We start from the raw sequence: 27,080 nt of genomic DNA on the forward strand, positions 1-27,080 counted from the left end.
GGCACACGTCTTCAGTGGCCAGACTCGCCCGGGCCTGCGTCCCTGGCCCAGCCCCAGGTGTGTGCCGCACACCACAGAAGACACTCGGGTTCATCTTCTGGATTAGCCAGGGTTCTGCAGAGAGAAGGAACCGATCGGGTGCTCACACCCAGTACGTAGAATGAGAGGTATCAAGAGAAATGGGCTCACGTGGTTATGGGGGCTGACAAGTTCCGAGACCCTCAGTTGGCAAACTGGAAACCAGGGTGTTTAGTTACAGCCCAAGTCCCCGGGCCTGAGAAGAGGGAGCATTGACACAGAAGGTCCTGTGTAAAGGCCAGCAGGCAGGAGAGCCAGGAAGACCTGAGGTTTCCGACTGAGAAGAAGTCAGGGCTCAGTCTGGAGGAGGTCAGCCTTTCCCACTCAGCCTCGGGTCCACTGAACGAGCCTCATCCACATCAGAGTGACAGGCTGCTCGACTCAGCCACAACACAAAGGTACACCTAATTTTAAAAAGCTTCACAGAAACACCCAGAGTAATGTGTAACCAAACACCTTGTCACCTGTGTCCCAGTCAAGCTGACACATAAAAGAAACCAGGGCATCTCCGGAAGCCGTCCCCCACCACCTTCCAGGCCGCAGTGCCCATGTCCGTGGCTGTTGGGAAATCAGGAGGAAGCCCAGCTCCTCTTACTCAAAAGGTCCACTTCCCCTGTTTGTTCCCCAGCTCAGCTCGGAAACCCCTGAAGCTTGGGACACACTCCAGGAATGACGACAATTCAGAGAAACCCCAGGGCAGAACCCGTAGCCTGGGTCAGAAAATAGTTCTCCAAAAGAGGGGAACGTGGAGCCTCGGGTGCTGAGGAATCCCAGGCACCAGGGGCCCGGGGCCTTCATCCCTTCGCCGTCTCATCTCGCTTGTCCAATGAGTGTGTCACCGTCCTCCAGAGAGGTCGTCTGCACACTGCACAGAGACAGCGCTTATTGCTCTACAGGAATGTGGAGCAGCCCAACCGTGGTCGGGTCTCAGGGATGCCACGTTGAGTGACGGAAGCCAGGCACAAACGAAGCCCCATTGGGTGGTTCCTTCGACCCCAGGCCGGAGCCCAGGGCAGCTATGCACAAGGGTTAGAGGTGGGGCGCTGCCTCCCTGGGCTGGGACCAAGGGGGCCCAGGAGGACGTTGTGCTGCCCGATCCAGGCTCCGGTTTCAGGGCCATGTGAGCAACACAAACACATTTTGAGGGTGTGTTTATGACATGTACCAGGTTCTGGGTGTATGTTAACGTTTTGACAAGATCTTTACTGAGAAAGGCAGAAAAGGGGGGAAGGAATGGAGGGAGAAAAGAAGAGAGGAGGGAGAGAGAGAGAGAGAGAGCACTTTTCGACATAAAGGAGACAAAGGGTGAGTTTCAGGCTTTTCTGCTGCTGAGCAGGTGAGGAGGGTGGGCAGGCACAGGACTCCTGCAGATGGTGGAAATCGTCTCTGATCTCCCCGCCCCACCCTCATGCACACACCTGGACACAGAGAGGGGAGGCAGGGGGACACCAGCCCGGGGCATAGAAACGTCTGGGTTCTGAGTCACCCGAAGCATCTGGTCAGTGCCTAAGGGAGAGATGGCACCCTTAACAAAGTCCCTTTATGGTCAACATTAATCCTAAGGGCCAGGGACAGCCGAAGCTCCAGGTCTTCAGATAGCCAAGGGCCTGGATTTCTGGGCATCTGACCCGTGGAAACCCTGTGTTTCTCTCCCTTACGCCCCACCGACAAAATGAGATGGGTCATGACAACTCACAAAGGGATAACTGTTAAAATTCCAGAAATTTTAGGAACCACTTTTACAAGTTAAATAATACACCCTTCCAGTGAAAAACACAGAGTATTAAAAACAAAGCCAATGGATTCTTAAAACCCATCACTTCCTGATTAGGTTGCTATATTTTGATAAACCATGTCCCTACATATGCTGCCATCATTGTCAGCTTTGATCTGACTCTCGAACTTCAACAGAAAAACCAACCAACATTCACGTGGGAACAACACTCCTCATCAAGGACGTGAGCTACCTCTTGACTGAATTGGATCACTCTGAGCATTTATTTGTAGTCTCATTTTTCTGGTGACAGAATTAGAAAAACTGGAACTCGATTTTGCAAAAACTACTCCCTCCCCCCCCCCTTCCTTCTTCTTCTTTACAAGAAATGTCACCTTGAAGTCATAATTGTATGGAATTTACAATAAAGAGAATGACATAATATTATTCAGAAATGATATGCAACATTCTTTAAAATTAGTGAAATTTATTGTGCATCTCTCTATAGAAGTAGATTTCCCCCGGAGAGGCAGATGCTGTTGATTTATCAGCACAACGCCGCGCGGACCTGTGCACACCTGTCTTGGAATCTGTAAGAAACCTGTTAAAATCCCAGCTGCAGCAGTAATTGTGTGACCTCACACTCGTCCCTTCCCTCTCTGGGCCTTCTTTACTGTGGCCATCAGAGAGGTGAAGTGGGCAGACGTTGGTGTGAATCATGGCCACCGAATCACGGCCACCACCAACATCTTGGCTATTCCCACCTGATGGAGACTGCTCTGCTCACCTCTGCTGCCTCTGTCCTCTGAGATCCAGGCCACAGACACAGCACCTCCTGTCTGACCAGCCTTTCCTCCTGATCGCACCCATCTTTAGCAATCAATAGACTGGAGAACCCTTGAGCAGACTTGGTTCTGGACCTGTGTGGGAGACCAACCTCGCATATAACTGAGTTAACTCCCCTGCTGGGCCATGTGACATCAGGCACCCATGCTGCTAGACTGCCCCACCTTTCTAGGGTTCGAGTGACTGTGTCTTCCTACAGCCCCAAGAGTGGAGCTGGCTCACCTGTTCCTTTGTAATGTAACCCCTTGCCCTGTTTAGGGTAGAATCTTCCATGGAAGTGCCTTGTGTGTGTCCCCTTCTCTTACTGTGCCCTTGGGTGTGGCCTACCCAGGTGTCAGTCAACCTGCTGACAGTGGACATCATGAAGATAGACTCAGCCCCCTGAAACCTGACCCCTTGCCTCATTTGAACAGCTTCTCCTCAATAAAAGGGGTCAGCGCGTGCTCTCTCTCTCTCTCTCTCTCTTTCTGCGGACCCTTAAGGTCAGAGGAGCCATCACAGTGACCCCAGAGAAAAAGGTATTTGTGTCTCTTGTGTGGTTATTTTGCACAGCCCAGTTAGCCCAGTTTAACTAGAGTGACCCCTGAGCCTTTTAGTCACAAACAGAAACCCGGCAGACCTGGGGTTGGGGAATAGGAAACAACTTTAGGGACCCATTCTGCTCCCAGTCCCCTTAGAGGAAGAAGGACCTCATGAACTTATGCAGCTGGCTGATCACTTGCTCAAGTGTGTCCAGCGCTGGACACATCAGTCCTCTCAGCCGGCTGTAACATTACCACAAACTGAGTGGCTTAAAACCACAGAAATGAGTTACATCACAGTTCTGGAGCCCAGAAGTCTGAAATCAAGATGTTCATGGAGTTGGTTCCTCTTGAGGCTCTCGGGGAGAGCCCCGTCCACACCCTCTCCTGGCTTCTGGCAGCTGTTGGCGATGCTTGGTGTTCCTCGGTATCATGGCTCCCATCCGGCCCCCACCCCCCATTCCCAGGCTGGAGTCCTAACCCCCAGTACCTCCTATCGTGTGCTTGTTTGGACACTGGACCATCGCAGATGTAATTATTTAAGTTAAGATGAGCTCATGCTGCACCAGGGTGGACCTGTAATCCAGTATGACTTGTGCCCTCATGAAAAGGGAACACTTAGACGCAGACACACATGCAAAGATTTCAGGGACATTCTACAAGCCCAGACATGCCAAGGCATGCCAGAAGCCAGCGAGAGGCCTGGTGCCCATTCTCCCTCAGAGGTTTGGCAGGAACCAACCCACCAACACCTCCAGTTTGGACTCACAGCTTCTGGAACTGTGAGACATCACAATTCTGCGTGTGAGCCCCACAGCGGGCTACTTATTCCTAAGGAAGCCCTAGAAATCCAACCCACTCGGCAGACAGCTTCGTAGGCCCTTCCCGTCTTCACAAGGCCTTCTCTGCAGCCTCTACAGAATGTCAGCACATTGAGGGGCCACCCTACATCAGGATGGCCTCAGGTCGAAGTCCTTAACTTCGTGACATCAGGCCAATGTCTGAGGCTCTGGGGGGTCAGGACCTGCAGATGCAACCTACGACCTGGGATTCACGTTTCCCCTCGTGAAATCCTAGCTCCAAGTGTCAGAGGAGGGAAACCAAGGCTCCGGGAGAATAAGTCACCTTCCCAAACTCGGGTGCTGGAGGTGGTATTGGGATGAAGGTCCTTCCTGCTTGCTGCTGTGCCATGCTCTGTCCCACAGGACGCTGCAGTGACCAGGACTCGCGGTGAGAAGAGGGGTGAGAACGGGAGGTCCCACCCAGCTGCAGGCGGGCCATCTGTGCAGATGTCCCCCGGGAATGTAAAAGGCCTGAGAGGTCACTTACACGAGGGGCCCATCCCCGGGGGGTGGTGGTCCACGGGTCAGTTAGCAGAATTCTTAGGTATATGACGACGAGATGTTTCTGGCCTTGGGCTTCTGGGCAGCCTCCCCATCCCCCACATCCTCCAATGTCTGGAAAAAGAAGATCACCCGGGATCAGAGCGGCATTTTCCGGGATGGGATCCTTCTTGAGAACCTCTACCCAATTGCTGGGAATAGTAAGGAGCAAACCCCTTTTCCCCCTCCCTAGAGGTTCAGCATTTGAATGAGAAATAAACTGGCAGCAGACATATTAACAGGAGAAAAGACACGCACGTTTATTAATGCATACCCGGGGCAGTCCCAGGGATGTAGAATCCCGCGTACTCTCCTTCAAAGGGCCAGGAGGTTGGGACTGTAGGCAGCTTAGAGGAAGGGCAGGTGGACTGGGGAAGGAGGGCCTGAGCAAGACACAGTGGCCGGGACAGGGCGCGCCTAGCTCAGGCGTGGTGTTGGACACTCAGCCTCTTCTATGCCAGAGGTTTAAATGGCAGAAAGGGGCAGGAGACAACCGTGCTGCCTTGGGGTGGAGCTGTCTTTAGGCAGATGAGGGAGCTCCAGAGTCAGCCCTTCCCGGGTTTGCTGCCCGCCCGGTCATCTCAGTTTGAAGTCCAAAGTGGAGACATTTGTTAACCCCCAACAGTCGACAGGAAACCACAGCAACCCCGTTTCCCCTTCCCTGACCTCCCAGCTCCTGGCAATGACATCACTGTGGTGTGAGACACTGTGCTCCCAGCGCCTGAGGCGCTGACCACAGAGGGGCCCCCAGACCTCAGCCGCTGGCCTCTTCCCCCTGGAGCCTGGGGCGCACCCTCAGGTGGCCCACCACCTATGCTACGCCGCCTGCTGTTCAGGACATGGTTCCACATTCCGCCCCGCGCTCCTCGGAGAGCCCGGGTAGGGGGCCTCCTCACCCCACACCCAGGAGACCAGAGAGCCTCGCCACGTTAAATGGAGGCCCAGCACTTTCTCCCACACCATCAACATGCCGATGGGCTCCCCTGTCCTGAAGGCGGCTAAGGAGGGGAGGGGGCTCAGGGCCAGGAGACGGCTTATCCAAGGCCACCAGCTTTAGAGCCCATGTGACTTCAGAGTATAGGCTGCTCCTAGCCCCAGCCTGGCTGACTCCTCAGATGAGGGCAGGGTAGCCAGGGAGGGAGGACAAAGGATGCCCCATGGCCACCTGAGTCCATCAGAGCTGCTCAGCTGCTGCTGGCTCAGGAATAGTAAGCTCACTTCACACCCAGTGTGCTCTTAAGGGCTGCTCTGTGGAGTCCCACTTGAGAGAGTCCCATTGTCCAGATGAGGAAAGAGAGGACTACATGGCTCCTTGCCGAGAAGATAGTTTCTTTAACACAATAAGTGTTTGCATCTCCCTAAAATTCACTGAAATCCCAGCCAACACAGTGGTGGTGTTAGAGGATGGGTGCCCTCGTGACTGGCCCCAGGGAGATGCAGTCAGAATCTGGTTTCTGTTGCTATAACAGAATACGTGAGGCAAGGAAACTTATCAAGAATAGAAGTTTATTTGGTTCATTATTCCAGAGATGGTGAAGCTGAGAGCACAACCTTGACGCCTGCTCTGCACGTGAGGAATTCATGCTGCCCCAACTCACAGCAGAAAAGTGAAAGGGACCAGGGGGGTGGTGCCAAACCAAGAGGGGCAACCGGCTTCATAACGACCCAGGAAACTGATCCAGCCCTGTGCCAGGAGAACTCAGGCAAGAAAGGCCTCAATCCCGCCTAAGACCCTGAGCACCTTCCAAAGGGCCCGCCACCGCCCAACACCCTTACACTGAGAATCGGGCTTCAACAGGAGTTTCAGAGGGGCAAGCCATGTTCATGGCAGACCACCCCAGGGAGCCCCCGACACACGCCAAATCTGCCTGAGCCTCCATCTCAGACTTCCGAGACCCAGAGTCCGTGGTCTATCAGTCACCCAGACGATGGTGTTTTGTATAGTTGTCAGAACGGACTAGAACCACCAGCAGGAGATACCTGGCCTCTGGTCCTGGTTTCTGGCACAGAACTCCTGATGTCTGATAATTCCCTGATGTCGGGGAGAGAAGAGCGAACTTTGTGATTCCTAGGGAGCCTGAACCCTTCAACCCTACTGAATCTAGGTTAGTGACGTGGCTCTCGGGGGACGTGGGGTGGTTGCCAGAGGAGCCAACCATGCGATTACACGGCTGGAACCTTTTCCAACTTCTGAAACAGGGCTAGACATCGAATTCATCACCAGTGACCAACGATTTAATTGATCATGCTAAGGTAGGGGAACCTCCATTAATCCCTAAGTGACAAGGTTCGAGAGAGCATTTGGAGGGGCGAATGCTTCCCCATACCTACAGCCAGATGTGTGTGTGGAGGGGGTCCTGCACTTGGGACCTCCGTGGGCGTGGCCCCGTGGACCTCTGGATCTGGCTGTTCTCTCGGAGCCTTTGTAATCACGTGCTAAATGTCAGCAGAGAGTGCCCCGAGTTCCCTGAGCGGGTGTGAGGAGGGTGTGGGTGAGCCTGAGAGCCAGTCAGAGTGTGGGCATCGGAGCAGGAACAGCCTGAGGGAACTGAGCCCTCCGCCTGTGGGTTCCGCGGTCACTCCAGGTCATTAAGTCAGAAGTCAAGTGAACTCTTAGACCGCCAGTTTTTGTCTAGAAAGTTGAAGAATTGGTGTTGGTAGGAACAAGGCCCCACACAGTTGGAGTCAAGAGTTGTGAGCCCAGCAACCGGCTTTCCCTTACATTTACTGTCCCCAGGGCCAGAGGGCCAGGCTGCCCAGCCTGCCACCTGGATACTGTCCTTGAGCCATTATACGGATAAAACTGTTGTATTCCTCCCAAACAAGTTCTTTGGCCTGGCTGTGAGGTCAGTGACTCAGGACCAAAGTGGACAATGGAAGGTATGGGGTTGGGGACTGGGAAAGAACAGAGAAAAACCCAAGTGGACACAAGCAACCAACCACAGAGACAGTTTCTGTTAGAAGTTAGAAGAATCCTAGGGTTCAGACCCCTTCTTAGCACATAAGAGACCAGGCCCCAGGACCCTCCATCAGACCCAGGGGTCCAGGCCCAGCCCCCTCCCCCAGACCCAGGAGTCCAGGCCCAGGCTCCTCCCTCAGACCCAGGAGTCCAGGACCAGCCTCCTCCCTCAGACCCAGGGGTCCAGGACCAGCCTCCTCCCTCAGACCCAGGGGTCAAGCCCCAGCCTCCTCCCTCAGACCCAGGGGTCCAGGACCAGCCTCCTCCCTCAGACCCAGGGGTCCAGGACCAGCCTCCTCCCTCAGACCCAGGGGTCCAGGACCAGCCTCCTCCCTCAGACCCAGGGTCCAGGCCCAGCCCCCTCCTGCTTGGACCTGTTCAGTAGGTACCAGCCCAGTCCCTAAGCCTGATTTCTATTACCTTGCTCTGTGGCCCCCACGCTGCATTACTCTGGCCAGGAAACTACTCTTCTCTGGTCTCAGTTTTCATTTCTGGAAAACAGAACTTCTCCTCTCCTGCTCCCGTGGGAGTGAATGGACAACTGCCAAAGTCGGAGTCTCTCCTGTTTCTCTTTCTGATTCTTCAGGCTGTTTCCCTCCTGGGAAGTGATGGGAGGGCATCCTCCACTGGCTGGGCAGGGCCCTCTGCTCTGGAGGACTTCCCCTCCCTTAGATCCTACTGCTCCCTCCCAAGGCACTGGCCGGAGCACGCTCCCTCCCTCCCTGCGTTTCCCCAGAATCTTGGAGGCCTAGGTGCTTCCCAGAACACGGGTGTATGGGAGGGTCAGCCGGGTCTAACTGCAGCCTGGCCGGGGGCCACTGGGAGCCTTGTGATCCAAGCCCTCCGAGTTCCTGGAAGTCCAGAGCACGTCAGCTGCCGGATCTGGAACCTCTGCCGGTCCTGAGGACTCTTTCCTTCAGATCTCACTCCCTGGCCACTCCAAGTGTTGGCCACGGAACTGTGGGGTGGGCGGGGCGTCCCAGCTGTGGGCCCTCTCCCTCCCATCTGTCTCCTCTCCCTCTCCACTCTTCCTCTTCCTCCTCTTCCTCCGATCTGTCCTCTCTCCACCCTTCTCTCTTCTCCACCTCTGGGGAAGTCCAGGGTGTGAGGACTTGTCTCCACCAGGGAGAGCCCCGGGGCAGGCCAGAGGAGGTGGAGCAGCTGGGAGAAAGAAGACCTAGCAACAGACAAACAGACCACACACACACACACACACACACACACAATTCAGGGAGAGGCATGAGAAAGAGAGTCACAGAATAAGAAAAGGAAACCAAGTCAGACACTTAGAGACAGACACAAACCCTCCTTTTCTTCTCCTCCCTATCCTCATCTGACTCTGGAGGGAAAGCTCACTTTTTTCATCTGATACCTATTTACAAAACATCTTCCAGGCCCCAGGCACTGGTCTAGGCTCCAAGGACAGAGTCAGGAATACAGCAGGTACAGCCCACAGCCTGTGTAGAGCTTGCACTCCAGCAAGGGAGACACGTTGTACAAAAAGATGCTCAGTGAACAGCTTACAGTACGTGGGAAGGTGACCAATGCTACGGGGAAAAAAGGAAAGGCAGAGGTTCAGGGGGTTGGGAATCCAGGGCTGGGGCAGGCTTGCACAGTAAACAGGTGGCCAGGTAACCAGCCTCCCTCCCTCCCTCTCCCCCTTCCTCTTCCTCACCAACTAGATTCTCCAGAAGCGGAGAATCTCCAACTCAGGCATCAAAGAAATCATCTACCTGGACTCAAGCATTTAACAAAACACAGACGTCTCCAAGTTCTTTTCCAGGGGCCCCTAGTCCTCCCTAGTTCCCCATGAGGCAGGTACAGTATTCCTCCTCATCCATGGGGCTTATGCTGCAAGACCTCAGTCAAGAACATTCACCTTTTCTCTTTAAGGAAGCACTTTAAAGCTTCTCTTTGGTATATCCCAATTGCCAACAATGCTACACATGCACTTTGAGGTCTTTTTTTACACTTGATCTTAGTCAAAAGGTTGAGCGATCAGGATCATTTTTAAGTAAAATAAGGATGACTTGAACTCAAGCACAACAATACAGCAATAATTGATCCAATAACCCAGATGGCTACTAAGTGACTAACAGGTGGGCAACATATACAATGTGGATACACTGGACAAGGGGAATATTCACATCCAGGCAGGACAGTGGGACATCTTTAGATCTCATCACAATTCTAAGAACAGCAGGGAATTTAAAACTTATGAATTTTTATTTTTGTCTTTTTTCACTTAATAATCTCAGACCATGGTTGACCACTGGTAACTGAAATCTAAAAAGGAAAACCTTGAAAATGAGAAGCCTATGGTAATCATAAGGACTTGTACCTCCTGAAATGGGGCAGTCCTTATGATTACCTTATGTAGTCTGAGCAGCTCAGAAGAAGGCTCAGTGGGCTGTTGGCCATGTCTGTCCCCCACCTCCCAGTCTTTGTGGTCTTTGCCTCAGGTCTGCTCCCACACCCTTGCTCATCCTTACTCACAATTCTGCAGGGGCCCCGCCAGCCCCATGGCTTCAACTTCATCCAAGTTTGGAAATATCCTTTTCTCTAACCTATAGAAGGTCCTGGGGTCTCTGACACAACCCTGCTACACACCAAGTCACTATGGCCAAGAACCCCTGATCTCTCTGCCCAATTTGTCCCTCAGATGGGCCCACCCAGGACTGAGTGCCTCTCTCCCAGTTCCCAGTCCTCCTGTGGATCCCCAGTACCACCAGGACCAAAATCCAGCCTCTGAGTCTGGCATCCAAAACCCCACATTTGCACCTGTTTAATAGCTTGATTTAGCCATTCCACTCTGTAGGCATATACCAAAGAACCATATTGCACCCTGGAAGTATATGCAATTGTGATAGTCAGTTTTTACGTTGTTGTGAACAGAATATCCAACAAGAACAACTTAGAGGAAGAAAAGTTTATTCTGGCTCGTAGTTTCAGAGGTTCAGCGCCTGGCTGTCCAGCCCCTCTGCTCTGGGCCCAAGGTGAGGCAGAGCATCATGGCGGAAGGACATGGTGGATGAGGGCTACTCCACTCCTGGTGGCCGGAAGCAGAGAGAGCAAGGGGAAGGGCCCCCTTCCAGGGCACAGCCCCCACTGACTCCCCTCCTCCTTCCACATCCCATCTGCCTATGGTTACCGCCCCAGTCAGTCTATTCACACTAGGATGGACGGATCAGCTTACAGCTCTCATAATCCAGTCATTTCACCTCTAAATATTCCTGCATTAACACGGGACCTTTGGGGAGATGCCTCATAGCCAAACCATAACATTTTAAATTTGTCAATTAAAATTTTTTAAAAAATGTAAAACCCTGCATGAGAGCTATGCACCCCAATCCCAAACTCCTTACAACACTCATCATATTTCCATAACGTCCATGCGCCTGAGTTTGTGGACTGGCCACACCGTTTCTTATCCTTGATGCCCTCTGCCGGCTCCACCTTCCACCTTCCACCCGTCCGTGGCTGATTCTCAGCGGTCAGGACCCCCTCCTCCGGGAAGCCCTCTCTGGCTCTGTGGCTGGGATGCTACTTCCCTGCACTGGTGTGGTCCTGTGTTTACACAGCTGTCTCCTCCACCAGATTGGCATCTCCTCTAGGGCAGGGCCCCTCTGAGTCACTTCTGTGTGCCCAGGCATCGCCCAGCCCAGAGGCCTTCCCCAGCATCCTAAGAGATGTCCCTACCATAAATGTTTTTCCTCTGCCTCTTCTCCATTTTGCCTGATCTCCCAATCCTTCGCTCCTTCTGTCCTGATGTTCTGTCAACCACACCTGAGGTTTTCTCAGAAGGACAGGTATCTCGGAAAGACCCAGGGAAATCAGCCACCCTTGGCAAGAAGAGTTCTGGGAGAGATGACGCTAGTGAGGGGTAATGGAGGTCCCAGCCCGCTCCAGGAAGGCCCCAGTGCCACCTGCCCTTGTCTTGTGGCTGCTTTCAGCCGTGGTCATGCCACCCTTAGAGGACTTCTAGGAGACTAGACATCTGGGTGCCAAGGGGAAGGGCTGGGGTCTGAGCCTCTGGGTCTGAGGGAGGAGGGACAGGGTCTGTCTCCTGGAGGAGGCAACCCCTGGAACCTAAAGTCCTGGTCCTTCACTGTCACACACTCTGGTTTTAGAAACATCTGGTTTTATACAGCTGCTCCACCCGGCAGGGTGAGGTAAGGACCAGGCAGCCCAATGCCCAGCTTCTGGGTGGAGCCTGGGCTGTCCCCTCCCACTGGTGAGAAATCCACTCCCCCTATTCTGGGCTCACCTCCGTCAGAGGATCCATCATCCTGACACAGCCAGACACCAGGCGGCCTGGGCTCCAGGGTTAGCGTCACACACGGCCAGGCCCGCCCTGCTGGGTGGGCGGTGCCCTGGCTCCCGCATCCTGCATCGTGGGGCCTTCTCCCTGATGGCTGGGGCTGCCCTTCTCCCCCTGCCTGAAGGGGGAAACCCAGGGTCTGAGGACTTGGCTCTTCCAGGGGAAGGTCAAGGTCAGGCTAGAAGAGGTGGAGTAGAGGAAGAAAGGAAGCCTGAGAGAGCAAAAGTCAGGAGAAAAAGTGAATGAGAGACAGAAACACAGAGAGAGGTGCAGACAGAGAGCTTGACAGCAGAGGGACAGGGAGGGAGGGAGGCACACCGAAAGACAGCTAGAGTCGACAGACAGACAGACACACACACACACACACAGTGGGAAAGTCAGGAGAGACACTCAGAAAGAGAAAGTCAGGAAAACCAAGAGTCCGAGATCTAGAGAGACGGAAGGACATACACAAATCCAGAGAGAAGCCGGTAGAAATGAGCAGAGAGAACAGGACAGAAGAGACCCAGACAGGCAGACGGACCCGGAAACAGAGGCAGGGAATTGGAAACGAGGTGACAAAGGCAGAGAGGGAGAGAGAGGAGTGTACAAAGATGAGGTACAGACACAGGGAGGGACAGAGAGGGACAGCTCCTGAGGCGGGAAGCTAGACGTTGTCAGTTCTTAGTCCAGGGGACAGTGAAGAGGACAGCATCATACAGCCTGACGGGCAGCCACACCTGTGCTCCCAGGGGTCAGGAGGCGGAGGCAGGAGGATGGCCGGTTCAAAGCCAGCCTCAGAAACTTAGCAAGGCCGTCAGCAACTCAGCGAGACAAGGTCTCAAAGTAAAAAACAAAGAGGGCTGGAGGTGTGGCTCCGTGGTTAAACCTCCCCTGGGCTCTCTCCCTGGTACCAAAAGAAAAAACATAGAATGCACCAGATAGGTTTTCTGTTTTGTTTTGCTTTGTAATCATGGAAATGAAGACTTAGGGACAGCGACATTTGTCACTGGTCTTCTGACCCTGCGGGGCTGGGGCTCAGACACCCCAGATCTCCGTCTCTTTTCTGCCTTTCCTCTGACTCACTTTCCCTGATGGTCCAGGGTCCTGACAGCAGAAGCTGATCAGCGGCTCTGAGTTATTTGAGTCCCTGGAGGGATGAGTTCCAGCAGCCAGCCCTGCCCAGACCCTGGCACACACATGTGCAGACGCACACTCACACACCCACACGCACACAGAGACCCACATGGGTCGGCCGAGGCTCCCTCAGGGCTCTGCTCCAGACAGCTGTGCCTCCCAAGCCAGCACACGGCCACACCCACACACGCACCAGTGTGCCTTCTGCTCCATCTGCCAGGTCCTGAGACACGTCCCTGGGGAACCAACCTGGGATGGGGCTGGGGGAAGGGGCAGTGTGGGGGGCGACTGAGGGAGAGGAGAGGAGAGGAGGGGAAAGATGTGGGGAGAGAGATGGGGCAGAAAGAAAGAGCTAAGAAGAAATACAGAACAGGGAGCCCGACCGACGGGGAGAGAGAGGCGGAGAAATAGAGGGATGGGGAGAAACGTGGGCTGGGGACAAGACAGAGGTCAGGGAAGGCCCCGATGCAAGGGAGAGGAGGGGGAGGGAGATGAAGAAGGAGGGGCCGGGAGAGCAGGGGTGGGGTGAGAGGACCTGGGGCTGGGATGCGGCTGGGAAGGGAGGCCGGCTGCTGGGAAGCGGGTGGAGCTGTGATGGCTGTGACCTCAGAGCCCCTGGCCGGCCTGGGCCTGATGTCAGCTCCTACTCCGCCCCCGCCCCTGGTAGTCTTCAAATGACCCCCTCCAGCTCTGCAGCCTCAGAGAGACTCTGAGAACCAGCCCAAGAGGAGTCTAGCTGGACCCACCACCATGACACAGGTGCGTGGGGTGACCGCGGCCAGGCGGGGAATACTGCCCTGGGTGTGCCCATGGGTGCTGGGGCTGACTGCACGTGTGGTGCGTGTGTGTGTGTGTGTGTGTGTGTGTGTGTGTGTGTGTAAGAGAGAGAGAGAGAGAGAATTTCCTGCGAGTCCCCCTGTGCGGGATGGTGAGCACCTGTGGCTGAGCATGTGGTTCCCGTCTCCTCTGTTCACTGCCGAGGGTGGGCTGCATTCTGCATCCACGCATGTGAGATGCAACACGCCCATGTCTCTCTACCTGTTTTTCTTGCTATAAGTCCGTGCGTGTGCGTGCTCCCTAGCAGGGGAGAGGAGGTCAGAGCAAGAGGGTGAGCAAGAAAAGGGACTGAGAGAAAAGTGCGAGCTTTGTTTTCCTGTAACCTGAGTTTGGATTTGGGTTTCATGTGTTCAATAAATGTTGGGCGGAACCAAATGAAATCACTGATACTCGGCTCTTGACCTGTAAAGATGTCGATTTCCCAGGATTCCTTCTCAACCGTTGTTAACTATGCTTTCTTCTGAAGCCATCCTGGCCCATCCCTTCCCCCCAGACCCACAGGTGGGCGACTCTTCATGTTGCTCCTTAGTGTTGAAGGGCGTGGGTCCTCCTGGGTCCCTGCATCAGGGGGCTCACCTGCTCGGTGGTTGTTGGGGGTGGAGGATCTCTGGTTCTGGGTTCCTGTGAGAGCAAACAGGTGTTTTCAGTCTGTGCGTCACTGGTTGTGGGCGAGTGCGCGTAGGGGTGTGTGAGCTCATTTATGTTTGAGTTGCCAGACACACAAGTTGTGGACCCCATCTTCCTTGGCACTACGTGGCACAAAGCAGGCCACCCCCAGGAATTCAGGAGATGGCAGGTTTGAGGCAAAAGGTCAGAGAAGGAGGGCTGTAGAAGAAAAAATAACTGCTACAGAGCAATTAAAACCTGTATCTCAAGCCGGATGGCATGTGCCTGTAGTCCCAGCCACTCAGGAGGCTGAGGTGGGAGGATCACTTGAGCCAGGAGTTCCAGGCCAACATGGGACAGAGCCAGCCCTGTCTCAAAAAAAGAAAAAGGAAAAAAGAAAGAAAAGAAAAAGAAAAAAGAAAAGAAAAATTACATGAAAACTCTACCTCCTGTTACCTTACAGAAGCATCAAATGAGTGGCCATGTGTGTGTGTGTGTGTGTGTGTGTGCACAGTCTTCTCAGAAAAGTTTTAAAAATGTGAAAATGGGGTTGGGGTTGTGGCTCAGCCGTAGAGTGCTCACCTAGCATGTGTGAGGCCCTGGGTTCCATCCTCAGCACCACATAAAAGTGAATAAATAAAATGAAAGTATTAAAAAATGTTTTTAAATGTGAAATTAATTTTAGTAATATATTTTATTTAACCCAATGTGTCAGAGGTCTGCATATTTTTATGAAACATCACAGAGTAAGTATTTGAGGATCTGGGGGCCAGATGTTCTCTGTTGAAACTATTCAACATTGATTTTGTAGTGAGAAATTAGCCACAGACGATTCATAGAGGAGTGAAGCTATATGCCAAAAGAATTTGGTTTAAGGACACTGAAATCTGAATTTCATATAATTTTCATGTACCACAAAATATTATTTTCCTCTTGGCTTTTTTCGACCATTTGAAAAATGTAAAAAGCTGTTTATTGGGGCTGGGATGTGGCTCAAGCGGTAGCGCGCTCGCCCGGCATGCGTGCGGCCCGGGTTCGATCCTCAGCACCACATACAAAGATGTTGTGTCCGCCAAATACTAAAAAAATAAATATTAAAAAATTCTCTCTCTCTCTACCTCTATCTCTCTCACTCTCTCTTTAAAAAAAAAAAAAAAAAAAAAAAAAAAAAGCTGTTTATTACTTTGTAGACTATAGCAGGCCTTAGCATGCCGACCTCCACTATTCATAAAAAATATGATCATTTCAGGGGTAATCAACACAAAAATATTAATGAGATATTTTACTTTCTTTTGCTCAGACTCAGGCTTCAAAACCAGTGAGCATTCATAGCACATTCTACTCAGATGCTACCTTTTTATGTTAAATACTTGATCTGGATTTAGATTTTTGTAAAAATTTGCCATTGAAAAAGAAGTTTCAAAGGCCCTACTTTCCCCATTTAAAGGCGTTCTAATAACTGAATGGAGTATAGGTCTTAAATTGTAAATTAATTAAAATTAAAAATTCAGTACCTCAGTCGGACTGGCTGCGTTTCAAGTACTGGTAGCTACAGGTGACAAGTGACCTCTGTTTCAGACCTCAAAGATCTGCATGGTAATGACTCATTTAACTCACAATCACCAAGGAGGCAGGACGTGGTAGCTTAAGAGGTAGCTGGGCATAGAGGGGGCCTAGAGCCCACTGCCTGAGTTTGAGCACAACTCTCTACTTCCTACCTCAATAACTATGGGGTGCAGCATCTGTCTCTCTGGGCCTTTGCTCCATCATCATAATGAGAGTCACAATGCCTGGCTTGCGGAAGGGACTAAATACTCACTTTAAGGATGAGAAAGTGGAGGCACTCTTCCCATCTCCCAGCCACACTTACAGGCTCCTGGTCCTGCCAGGGAGCTGGAGTGGAAAGGGAGAACCCTCCAGGCCTCTGAGAGGTCAGATTTCCTGTCTGTGGGCTGCTCACCTGCACAAGCCCCTCCTCCTGCCTAATCATCCTCAGTTTTGCCCTCTATATGGTGGCTGCTACTGCTGTCCTCTGCGGCTCTCCTGAGGGATAAATCCAGGAGATAAGGTTGTTTGGGGCCTGGATCCCCAGGGTTCTAATCCCAGATCCTACCTTTTGCAGGTGTGACCTGGGCAGGTTGCTGCACCTCTGTGTGACTCAGTTGCTCATCCATAAAATGGGGCTGATAATAGTCTAAACCCACAGGACTGGTGTGAGGATTAAAATAAGTAAGCTCGTATAAGAGGCTTAGGCGGGCAGTGCGCGGTAACCGCCATTGCGTATTACTATTTAGTACCGTTATTACTGTTGCTGTCTCAATACTAAGAATCCTGTGGTTGTGAGGCAAATCTCAATTTTATGTGCTCAAGGAAGAGGGGGCACAGGTGTGGTGGCATACCTGTAGTCCCAGCTACTTGGAAGGCTGAGGCGGTCGGATCACTTGAGTTCATGAGTTGGAGACCAGCCTGCGCAACATGGTTAGACCCCGCCTCAACCAAAAAAGCAAAACAGAGTACAAAAAAAAAAAAAACTAAAAATAAAGAGGGAGGGAACCCTGCCACGCTCCACTGCATATTATCTTTAATGTTTTAGGTGTCAGCCTGTGAAAAATAACTCGGAAGGGAGAAAATCAGGCATTAAGCATAGACGACTGTTTTCACAGTTGTGTTCATTAATGAAAACAACTTTGCAGTGTTTACAAGGATCTTTACAAAAAGGGGATGTTATCATTCAGCTGGGAGCGGGGAATAACCTTGGGCTTCTCAAAGGAGGCCTTCAGGACTCAGTTGGCTCCTTTCTCTCTCGGCTCCCAGCAGGACGTGCCCAAGCCCAGCGCAGCAGCGCGCCGCTGCTCAGGCCTGGCCAGGCGGGTGCTGACCATCGCCTTCGCCCTGCTCATCCTGGGCCTCATGACCTGGGCCTATGCCGCCGGCGTGCCACTGGCCTCGGATAGCTACGGCCTCCTGGCCTTCGGACTCTACGGAGCCTTCCTCTCGGCGCACCTGGTGGCGCAGAGTCTCTTCGCGTACCTAGAGCACCGGCGGGTGGCGGCTGCGGCGCGGCGCGCGGCGGCCCGGGGGCCCCTGGACGCGGCTACCGCCCGCAGCGTGGCGCTAACCATCTCCGCGTACCAGGAGGACCCGGCGTACCTGCGCCAGTGTCTGACGTCCGCTCGCGCCCTGCTGTACCCGCGCGCGCGGCTGCGCGTGCTCATGGTGGTGGACGGCAACCGCGCCGAGGACCTCTACATGGTCGACATGTTCCGCGAGGTCTTCGCCGACGAGGACCCCGCCACCTATGTGTGGGACGGCAACTACCACCAGCCCTGGGAACTTGCGGCTGCGGGAGCGGTGAATGCCGGCGCCGGCGCCTACCGGGAGGTGGAGGCCGAAGATCCCGGACGGCTGGCGGTGGAGGCGCTGGTGAGGACGCGCAGGTGCGTGTGCGTGGCGCAGCGCTGGGGCGGCAAGCGAGAGGTCATGTACACGGCCTTCAAGGCGCTGGGCGACTCTGTGAACTATGTGCAGGTGAGTGGACGGTGCCCACCCGTGATCCTGACGCCCCCACTTCCCTGGGGTCTTTCATTCAGGTGGAGATTGTAATGAACCTCTTCTTTCTTTATTCATTCATCCATTCAATGGAGAGATTTTCCTTCACTCATTGATACATGCGTCTATTCATCCATCCATCCAGAACGGAGATTGGTCTTTCATTCATTGGTTCCATATAGACAGACATTCTTTTTTTCTTTCTTCATTCATGTGCCCATTCCAAATAGAAGCTCTTAATTCCTTCATTCACTCACCCATTCATCCCTCCATTTATTAATATTGAAATTCATTCATCCATCCACTCATCCATCCAGTATGGAGATCGTGCGTTCATTTGCCCATTCTGTATACAGATAAAGACATTCCTTCATTTCTCCATCCACCTACCTATTAAGGCAGAAACTCTGCTTTATTCATGCATCCATGCATCTAGTCTTTCCTTTAATATGGACATTCATTCATCTATCCATCTGTTCAACACAATATCTTCATCTTGGCAATGCAGAAATTCTTTCCTTCACTCTTCCAGTATTCATCTTTCTACTCATTCAATATGGAATCATTCACTCCTTTCTCCATTCAATGGACAGAGTTCTTTCTCCAGGCACCCACTGCAGGCAGAGGTTCTTTATGTCATCCATTCATTCACTCATCTAGTCATCTATCCATTTACTTAATATAATATCAGTTCCTTTCCTCATTCATTCAGTATAGAAATTCTTTCACTCATTTATTTATGCATCCATCCATCCACCCAGTATGGAGGTCATTTGCTCAACTATTCACTCATTTATCCATTAAATGTAGAGATTTGTTCCCTTACTTCCTCCATCTTTCTTCCTTCATCTATGTGTGGAAATTTTGGGGTTCATGCATCTATCTACTCAATTTAGAGATGAGTTTGTTTATTTACTCATTCATTCACCCATTCAGTGTAGAGATTTTTTTCACAAATACATTACATTATATTTCTAACGCTGCATAACAAATTATAAATTTGGCAACTCAAAACAAAACAGTTATCTCTAATTTGTTATTATAACTTATTACCTCATAGTTTCTATGAGTCAGAAATCTGAGTACAGACTAGTTGGATTCTCGGTTCAGGGTATCACCAGCAGGCTGCCATTGAGGTGTCAACTAGAATGAGGTCTTATCCAAGGCTTTGGGTCTTAGTCCATTCCAAGCTCATGTGTTTGTTGGCAGATTTTTTTTTTTTAACTACAGTGGAACTCATAGTAGCTTGCTTCTTTAAGGCCAACAAGAGAGAGTCTCTGACTTCTAGACCCCTTTGTAAAGGCCTCATCTGATTGGATCAAACCCACCAGGAATGGCTTCCTTTTGATTAACTTATTGTCAGTGGATTTGGGTTCTTAATTACATTGCAAAACCCAGTCAACCCTTTCCATATAGGATAATAAAATCATAATAAATTGTATCCCATCCCTTTCGCCATATTCTGTTGATTAGAAGCAAGTTACAGGTTTCTTTCATACACCAGTGGAGGGTATCATACAAGGGCATCTTGGAGTACATCTTAAAATGTGGCTAGACCTTGAACATTCAACGTCATGTTTAGATTGTCTGCAGAGTGCCCCAGCTGCCCTCCCCTGCCCTGGGCACACTCCCTCCGGGCACCAGCCCTGTCGGAGGTCTGGTCTGATCCTGGCCTTTCCACCTCTCAGGTCTGTGACTCAGACACCAGGCTGGACCCCATGGCACTGCTGGAGCTGGTGCGGGTGCTGGATGAGGACCCCCGGGTAGGGGCTGTTGGGGGGGACGTGCGAATCCTCAACCCTCTGGACTCGTGGGTCAGCTTCCTGAGCAGCCTGCGGTACTGGGTAGCCTTCAACGTGGAGCGTGCTTGTCAGAGCTACTTCCACTGCGTGTCCTGCATCAGTGGTCCCCTCGGTGAGCAAGCTCCCCAGGGCTTGGGAGGGCCATGGCTGGGGGAGGGGAGAAGGGGAGCAGAGAGGGTTGAGGAGTGATTGAAGTTGGGGAGAAAGATAGGGTTGAGGTGAGAACTGGGGATGGGGTAAGACCAGATCCAGTGGGCTGGATCTGGTGGGGGGGCTTGGGGAGAGGATGTAGGTGGAAATTGAGGCTGGGACTGGGGAAGGATTTGGGGAGAGGATGCCATGGGGCTGGTGTTAGGGACAGGGTTGGGCTGGAGATGGTCTTGAGGATGGAGATGGGGCTGACAGTGGCTGTGGCATTTGAGATGAGATTGGGTGGGTTGACATAAAGTGGGTGTGGTCCAGTGACAGGCCAGCTGGAATAGCGATGGTGTGGTGGACAGACGGGGACTGGAGCTGTGCTGGGAGACAGACGGGGCTGAGATTGGGATGGAGATGGTGACGGATGGGATGGGAGATGGGGTTGGGGATGTCATTGGCAGTGGCCAAGACTGATGCCCAAATCCCCTGATCCTACCTAGGCCTATACAGAAACAACCTCCTACAGCAGTTCCTGGAGGCCTGGTACAACCAGAAGTTCCTGGGCACCCACTGCACTTTTGGGGATGACCGGCACCTCACCAACCGCATGCTCAGCATGGGCTACGCTACCAAGTAAGCTGAGGGTGTGGGGTGTGTGAAGGCTCACTGTGTGTGTGTGTGTGTGTGTGTGTGTGTGAGAGAGAGAGAGAGAGAGAGAGAGAGAGAGAGAGAGAGGTGTGGTGGGAACTCTCCAAACTCAAAGTAGCTTGCAGGACAATGGGTGAGACACTGTCTACCAGGGGAGACCATGGAGGGGACAGGAGGATTCCTCACAGGGCAGAGGGACATTGCAGTGAGCCTGCTCCACCTAGTGAGATATTAGTTGGGGGACAAGGTACCCTAAGGGACACTAGGTGACATTTGCATTGATCCATGACCTAATAGACTCTACCAAGTGAAGCAGGGGTGGGTGGGGATCCCACCTGGAGGAAGCAAGGTGGGAGGGGGTGAGGTGGATCTAACATGGAGACCAGGACAGCACCCATCCAGCGAGGAGTGAGGTGAGGCAGGCAGGGTGAGGGGTGAGCAGAGGGGGCGGCTCTAGTCGGGGAGTGGGAGGAGTCCAGTAGAGAGGGGCAGGGCCTGGACTGGCTGAGAGCGTCATTCAGAAGTGAAGCCTTCGGAAGTCGTGCAGTGGGCTTGGGAACCAGACCCAGTGGTGTTCAGGGGGTGGTAGCCTCAGGTCAGACACAGGGAAAGCCTTGAGAGAAGGTGGGACATACCAAGGGAACCACAGGCACGTAACTGAAGGCAGGCACTGGGCAAGGTTCATCAAGAACCTGCAGCGTTTTAAGTTCTGGGACACAGCAGTAGACACAGGGATACAAATTCATGCTTACAGAGATGGAGGAGACAGAAAATAAGTGAGGAAACCGTAGACTATAGTATGTTAACAGCGCATACTGTGGAGATGAAGCCTGGAAAGGGGACATCCTAGGGGACCGAATCAGGTGTCCAATGCAGAGTCTGAGCCAGGAGCAGAGGCCCACACCAGAGATCCCAACCACTCCAGAGGCTGAGGTGAGAGGATAGCTAATTCGAGGATAGCCTCAGCAACTTAGCAAGAGCCTGTCTCAAAATGAGAAATGGAAAGGACTGGGAAAGTAGCTCCGTGTGTGAAGCATCCCTGGGCTCAATCCCCAGTACCAAAAAAAGGAAGAAGAAAATGGGGTGTCTGAGGATGGGGATTGAGGCCGAGTGGTGTGGTGGACCGGTGAGCCAGTGAGGAGAGACTGCATGGGGGCAGGGCATCAGGAGAGGGGCAGAGGGTTCCCGTGTGGAAGGCCTATAGAGCGTGGACTAAGATGAGGGAGCCCTGGGTGTGAGCAGACGACCTGCGTGTCCTCAGAGCATCGGAGGGCAAACTGCAAGGGCAGAAGCAGACAGCCATTGAGGATGCCAGGTGACACAGGGGAGGGGGACTGGACACTGTCAGTTAAGGCCCTTGGGGACAGAACAATTTGACCTGCCTGATGAGCTGACTGCTGATTCTCTCTGGCCTATGTGGGCTTGGCGGGGAACTGCGCAGGGACTATTAATGATGTCTGTGGCAGCCACAGGAAGGAGACCTGATGGTTCCCCTGAGAATGTCTAACACATGGCCCACCTTAGGTAGCCACCACACCCGTCTTGTTTCTCACTACAGGGACTGCCAGTAACAGTGCGCACAATTGCATTAGTAATGTGTTAGTGATGGTATTAGTCACGGTGTAACTGTCATGATGTGAGTAATGCCAATAGTGATGTATTAGTCACAGTAAAAACAGAAGCAGCTAGCGTTTATTGAGCAAGTAGTATAGACGGGTCCTAAGCGCTTGGCATTTACGCCTCAGGCTGTCTGCACAATGTCCTTATTAGAACGGAACCTTTATTGGCCTTATTTTACACATGAGAAAACTGAGGCCCAGAGAGGCTAAGAAACTTGTCCCAGCGGAGGTCCTGCAGGCTCGGGAGTCCTGCCCGGGCCCAGGGAGCCTCGCTGAGGCCCTCCTTTGTCACCGCCCAGGTACACCTCGCGGTCCCGCTGCTACTCGGAGACGCCCTCTTCCTTCCTGCGCTGGCTGAGCCAGCAGACGCGCTGGTCCAAGTCCTACTTCCGCGAGTGGCTCTACAACGCGCTGTGGTGGCACCGGCACCACGCGTGGATGACCTACGAGGCGGTGGTGTCCGGCCTCTTCCCGTTCTTCGTGGCGGCCACCGTGCTGCGGCTCTTCTACGCCGGGCGCCCGTGGGCGCTGCTCTGGGTGCTGCTGTGCGTGCAGGGCGTGGCGCTGGCCAAGGCGGCCTTCGCGGCCTGGCTGCGCGGCTGCCTGCGCATGGTGCTGCTCTCGCTCTACGCGCCGCTCTACATGTGCGGCCTGCTGCCCGCCAAGTTCCTGGCGCTGGTCACCATGAACCAGAGCGGCTGGGGCACCTCGGGCCGCCGGAAGCTGGCCGCCAACTACGTCCCTGTGCTGCCGCTGGCCCTCTGGGCCTTGCTGCTGCTCGGGGGCCTGGTGCGCAGCGTGGCCCAGGAGGCCAGGGCTGACTGGTGCAGCCCCTCCCGGGTGGCCGAGGCCTACCACCTGGCGGCCGGCGCCGGCGCCTACCTGGGCTACTGGGTGGTGATGCTGACCCTGTACTGGGTGGGCGTGCGGAGGCTCTGCCGGCGGCGCAGCGGGGGCTACCGCGTCCAGGTGTGAGTGCGCCTCGCTGCCGCCTCGCCAGGGCCTGCGGCTCTCTGGAGGAGTCTCTGGGCCTCGGTTTACCTCCTCTGTGAAGTGAGGGGGTGGACACAAGGCCCTTCAGTCAGGACTGTATTGGGGCTGAGACCATATTGGGTCTTGGGAAGGGGTATTTATTGATCAGGTGTGGGTTTTTAGATGGGGGAAAGGGCCCCACTTTCTCCCTGCTCTTATTTAATCTCTGTTTGTACTGTGATTAGGATGTAATAAAGAATTCTATTTATTTTCCTTTGAGTGTCCACTCCCACTTTATTTAGGAACTTGCGGTTCTACATGAGAAGGGGGGATCATTGGGCTGAGCGCAGGGTGCCGACTGTCAAACGGGCACCTCTCCCTCCTGGAACCTGGGATCCCTGTGTGGAAAGGGACGTTGATCCTGGGGTAGGGTGGTTGTGAGGTTCAAGTTGCTCATTCGCAGATGCTTGCAGAGCACCTCCACCAGGCGGCAGCGACGGCTGCTGCCCTTCTGCTCCCCCCATTCCTGATCCCTAAGTGGGCTAAGCCACCCTGCTGTCCTCAACCGCCAGTGTTGCCTCCCCCGCCTCACCCAGCAGGAATGGACTCCAAGAGGAGACCTATCAGCATGCCCACTCCACACCTGACCTCTCACGTGGATCTTTGCCCACCACGGCCACCTCCATCCTACTGCTGAGGTGAGCTGTCAGTGGTCCAGCCAAGGCCAGCCCCCTCCTCTCCTCTGACATCTCGCTCCTGATCCACAGTCATCGGCTCTTCCCTCCCTCCGAGGTCTACCCCATCAGCCTCAAAACACGCTTTCACTTTCCCATTTCAAAGATTCTCTCTGGACTTCCGCTTCCCCTGGAGCGGCTGCTCCATTTCTGCTCTGTTGTCTGAATGTGTTTCCAATTTCCCTCCCACAGAGTTCACCCTTTCCAAGTGTACAGCCAACGTGTTTACTAAGTTCATAGATTGGGGCAGCCATCACATGCTGTGGCTGTGTCAAATATTGGAGACGATCAACTTAAAATGAGGAAAGGTTTAGTTTTGCTTATGGTTTCAGTCCCTGGTTGGTGGCTCGGCTCTGTTGCTTTGGGCCGAGGTGGCCTAGGAATCATGGTGGGAGGATGTCTGTTGGCCTCCATGAGGTCAAGAAGCAAAGAAAGGCAGGGGGGCCAGGCACAGAGGCCACACGGTAACCCAGGGACTCCAGAGGCTGAGGCAGGAGTGGTGCAAGTTTGAAGCCAGTCTCAGAAATTTAGGGAGACAGGTCACAAAATAAAAACAAAAAGGGCGTAGGATGTAGCTCAGTGGTAAAGCACCCTGGGTTCAATTCCCAGCATACATACAAAAAAGACAGGAGATGCTGGGTCCCAGTATCCCCTTCAAGAGCATACCCCCAGTGACCTACCTTCTTCCACTAGGCCACCTTCTAAAGGCTGCACTGTTTCCCAGCAGCAGGACAGACAACCAAGCCTCTAACACATGGCCCTTTGGGGGCCACTTAAGATCCAACCTATAGCAACCACAATCTAATTTTAGAGCAATTTATCACCCCCCAAAAGGAGCCCCATGCCCACTGCATGCCTTCTTGTTCCTCAACTACTCTCCCTGCAAGACCCGGGCAGGCACTGGTCTGCCTCCTGTGTACAGGTATATTGTGGACATTTCATATAACTGGAACCTGGAGCATGCGCTCTTTGTGGCTCTCTTCCATTCAGCATGTTTCCAAGATTTATCCACCTGGTTGCAGGTGTCTCTGGTTCATTCCTATTTATTGCCAGTCTTCTATAGCATGTCTATCTCGTGCCTCGTCTATCCATTCATCAGTGGGTAGACATTTGGGAGGTTTCTCCTGGGGGCTACCAGGAATGATGCCATTATGAACATTCATCATGTTTTTGGGTGGACGTACATTGTTTCACTTTCTTGGGTATATACTTAGGATGGAATTGCTGGGTCCTGTGGAAATTCTGTTAATTTTTGATGAACTGTCAACTCCTGCACAGGGTACCTGTCATTTTACATCCCCACCAGCACTGTCACCAGGGTTCCAATTGCTCTGCATCATCGCCTCGTTGGTTATAACCTGACCTTCGGATTGCAGGCCATCCTAGCAGGTGTGAAGTGCTAGTTCACTGTGGTTTTGATTTGCATTTCCCTAATGACGGACAGTGCTGAGTGCCACTGACTCAATCCCAAGCCAGCAGCTGCACTGACTCCTCCCCCACTCCACTGCCTGCTCTCGTCCAGCTCACCAGCGATGTCCACATTGCAAAAGCCAGCGGTGATTCGCAGGCCTCCTGTTAATGATTTGGTGGCAGGTGGCACAGTCACTCACACTCCCTCCTGAGTGCTTTCTTCACGTGGCTTTCAGGATGCCACAGGTGTCCTGCTGTCCTCCCCCACCCCGTTCTCTTTCCAGGTTCCTTGTCTGAAGCCTGGTCTCCCCTCTTACCCACCACACTTGCTTCCTGGGTGTGTCTAGTGTTATGGTTCTGAGTGTCTCCTTTAAGCTCTGTGCCTGGAAATGGGACTCCCATATTTTCATTTTCAGATGAGATCTTGCCCCTAAATTCCTCCCTTGTATATCTGACCGCTCACACACATTCCCCTTGAGACCCAAGAGGCATCTCACACCCAGCACCATCTCTCCTCCCCTTCCTCCCCCAAAGCCCACAAAACCTGGTCCTCCAACAGTGTCCCCGTCTTGGGAAACAACTGCATCACTCCAGCTGCCCAGGCCAAAAATGTACTGTTGTCCTGTCCACAACAAAAGCCACCACTACACGGAACTATATAAAACACTCTTTTCAGTCATTCATTGATGGAGTCACAGACACATTTACCAAGTGCCTACTGAGTGCCACATGCTTTGCCAGGGTTGCAAGAACTGAAACGAGTGAGTCCTCCTGCATCTGACGAGCTCCCAGCCAAGTGGGCTGGGAGCTTGTGATCCATAGTTAGGAATGCCTGGACAAGTCTCTATGACGTCTGCTGTCCTGGGGTGGGGACTGTTGACAGTAAATAAAGCCACCCAAGGTTATAAATGCAGCTCCTTGGCTGCACTGGGCACCTTTCAAGTACCCTGTGGCCATGGGTGGCTGGTGCCGCCATAGGGAGAGTGCAGCTCTAGAACATTTGCATTAATGCAGACGGTCCTGCTGGACAGTGCCACAGGGTGACCTTGACGCTTCTCTCTCTCACACCCAACATCCTGATCCCTCAGTGAATCCCCTTGTCTGTCTCCGGGACACACATGAAGCTACTGCTCCTCATCCTCCCTTGTCCCTGAATTTCACTTTTGCCTAGATCACTGCGGTGCCTAACAGTGACCCTAACAACACCTGTGCCAACCCTGCCCCTTGCACATGGAATCCTGACCTCCCTTGGCTCCAACACTGCCATGACTCTCAGAGGAAAATCCACAGACCTTGCCGTGCCCACGTCGGCACCATCTGGCCCCTTCTGACCCACTTCCCTGATCATGTGGGGTGCTCACTTCCTGCAGCTCCAGCTACCCCCGCCTCCTTACTCCCCCACATACCTGGCATTCCTAGTATGCCAGTCTCAGGGCTCCGCCCAGGCTGTCCTTGCCTAGACTGCCCTGAACTATCAGGGCAGCTCACACCACCCCCTTCCCCTTCAAGTCTTGCTCAGCTACCACCTTCTCTGCCAGGCCTTCTCCTAAGGTCCGCAGCCCCCCCACCACCCCGCACCCCGCCTTCTCCCTGTGTACTGTCATAGCTGGATAGATACATGACTCTGCTTAATTTCTTGCTTTTTAGCTGTCTGTGACATAGTAAGAAATACATATGTGGTGTCTACCCTCAGTTCCTGTCATAGAGCGCCTGAATCCCTTGGACCTTCTGGTGACCACAGCATCTTTTGCTCTTCTGTCTCAGTTGGCTCCTGGATAGGGCTTGTCACCAGCAAGACTAAGCCAACCGTGATGAGGCCCTTGTATCT

General features: G+C 53.0%; 1 protein-coding gene across 2 annotated transcripts; it reads left to right on the forward strand.

The window, feature by feature from the left end:
* The first annotated feature begins 13,551 nt into the window (after positions 1-13,551).
* On the forward strand, positions 13,552-23,338 carry Has1 (hyaluronan synthase 1). 2 transcript variants are annotated; one of them, XM_046466068.2, is made up of 5 exons: positions 13,552-13,696; positions 17,198-17,908; positions 19,618-19,843; positions 20,370-20,502; positions 22,436-23,338. In XM_046466068.2, the coding sequence occupies exons 1-5, from the start codon at positions 13,688-13,690 to the stop codon at positions 23,109-23,111; spliced, it is 1,755 nt and encodes a 584-aa protein (XP_046322024.1). In that variant the 5' UTR covers positions 13,552-13,687; the 3' UTR covers positions 23,112-23,338. The 2 variants fall into 2 exon arrangements, with proteins under 2 accessions (XP_046322024.1, XP_046322023.1); XM_046466067.2 differs by lacking the exon at positions 13,552-13,696 and having other exon boundaries at positions 17,003-17,908.
* The last annotated feature ends 3,742 nt before the right edge of the window (positions 23,339-27,080 follow it).

Source organism: Marmota monax, unplaced genomic scaffold (assembly GCF_021218885.2).
Source record: "Marmota monax isolate L192 unplaced genomic scaffold, Marmota_monax_Labrador192_F-V1.1 WCK01_AAM20220418_F8-fsc00160, whole genome shotgun sequence".
Taxonomy (NCBI): Eukaryota; Metazoa; Chordata; class Mammalia; order Rodentia; family Sciuridae; genus Marmota; species Marmota monax.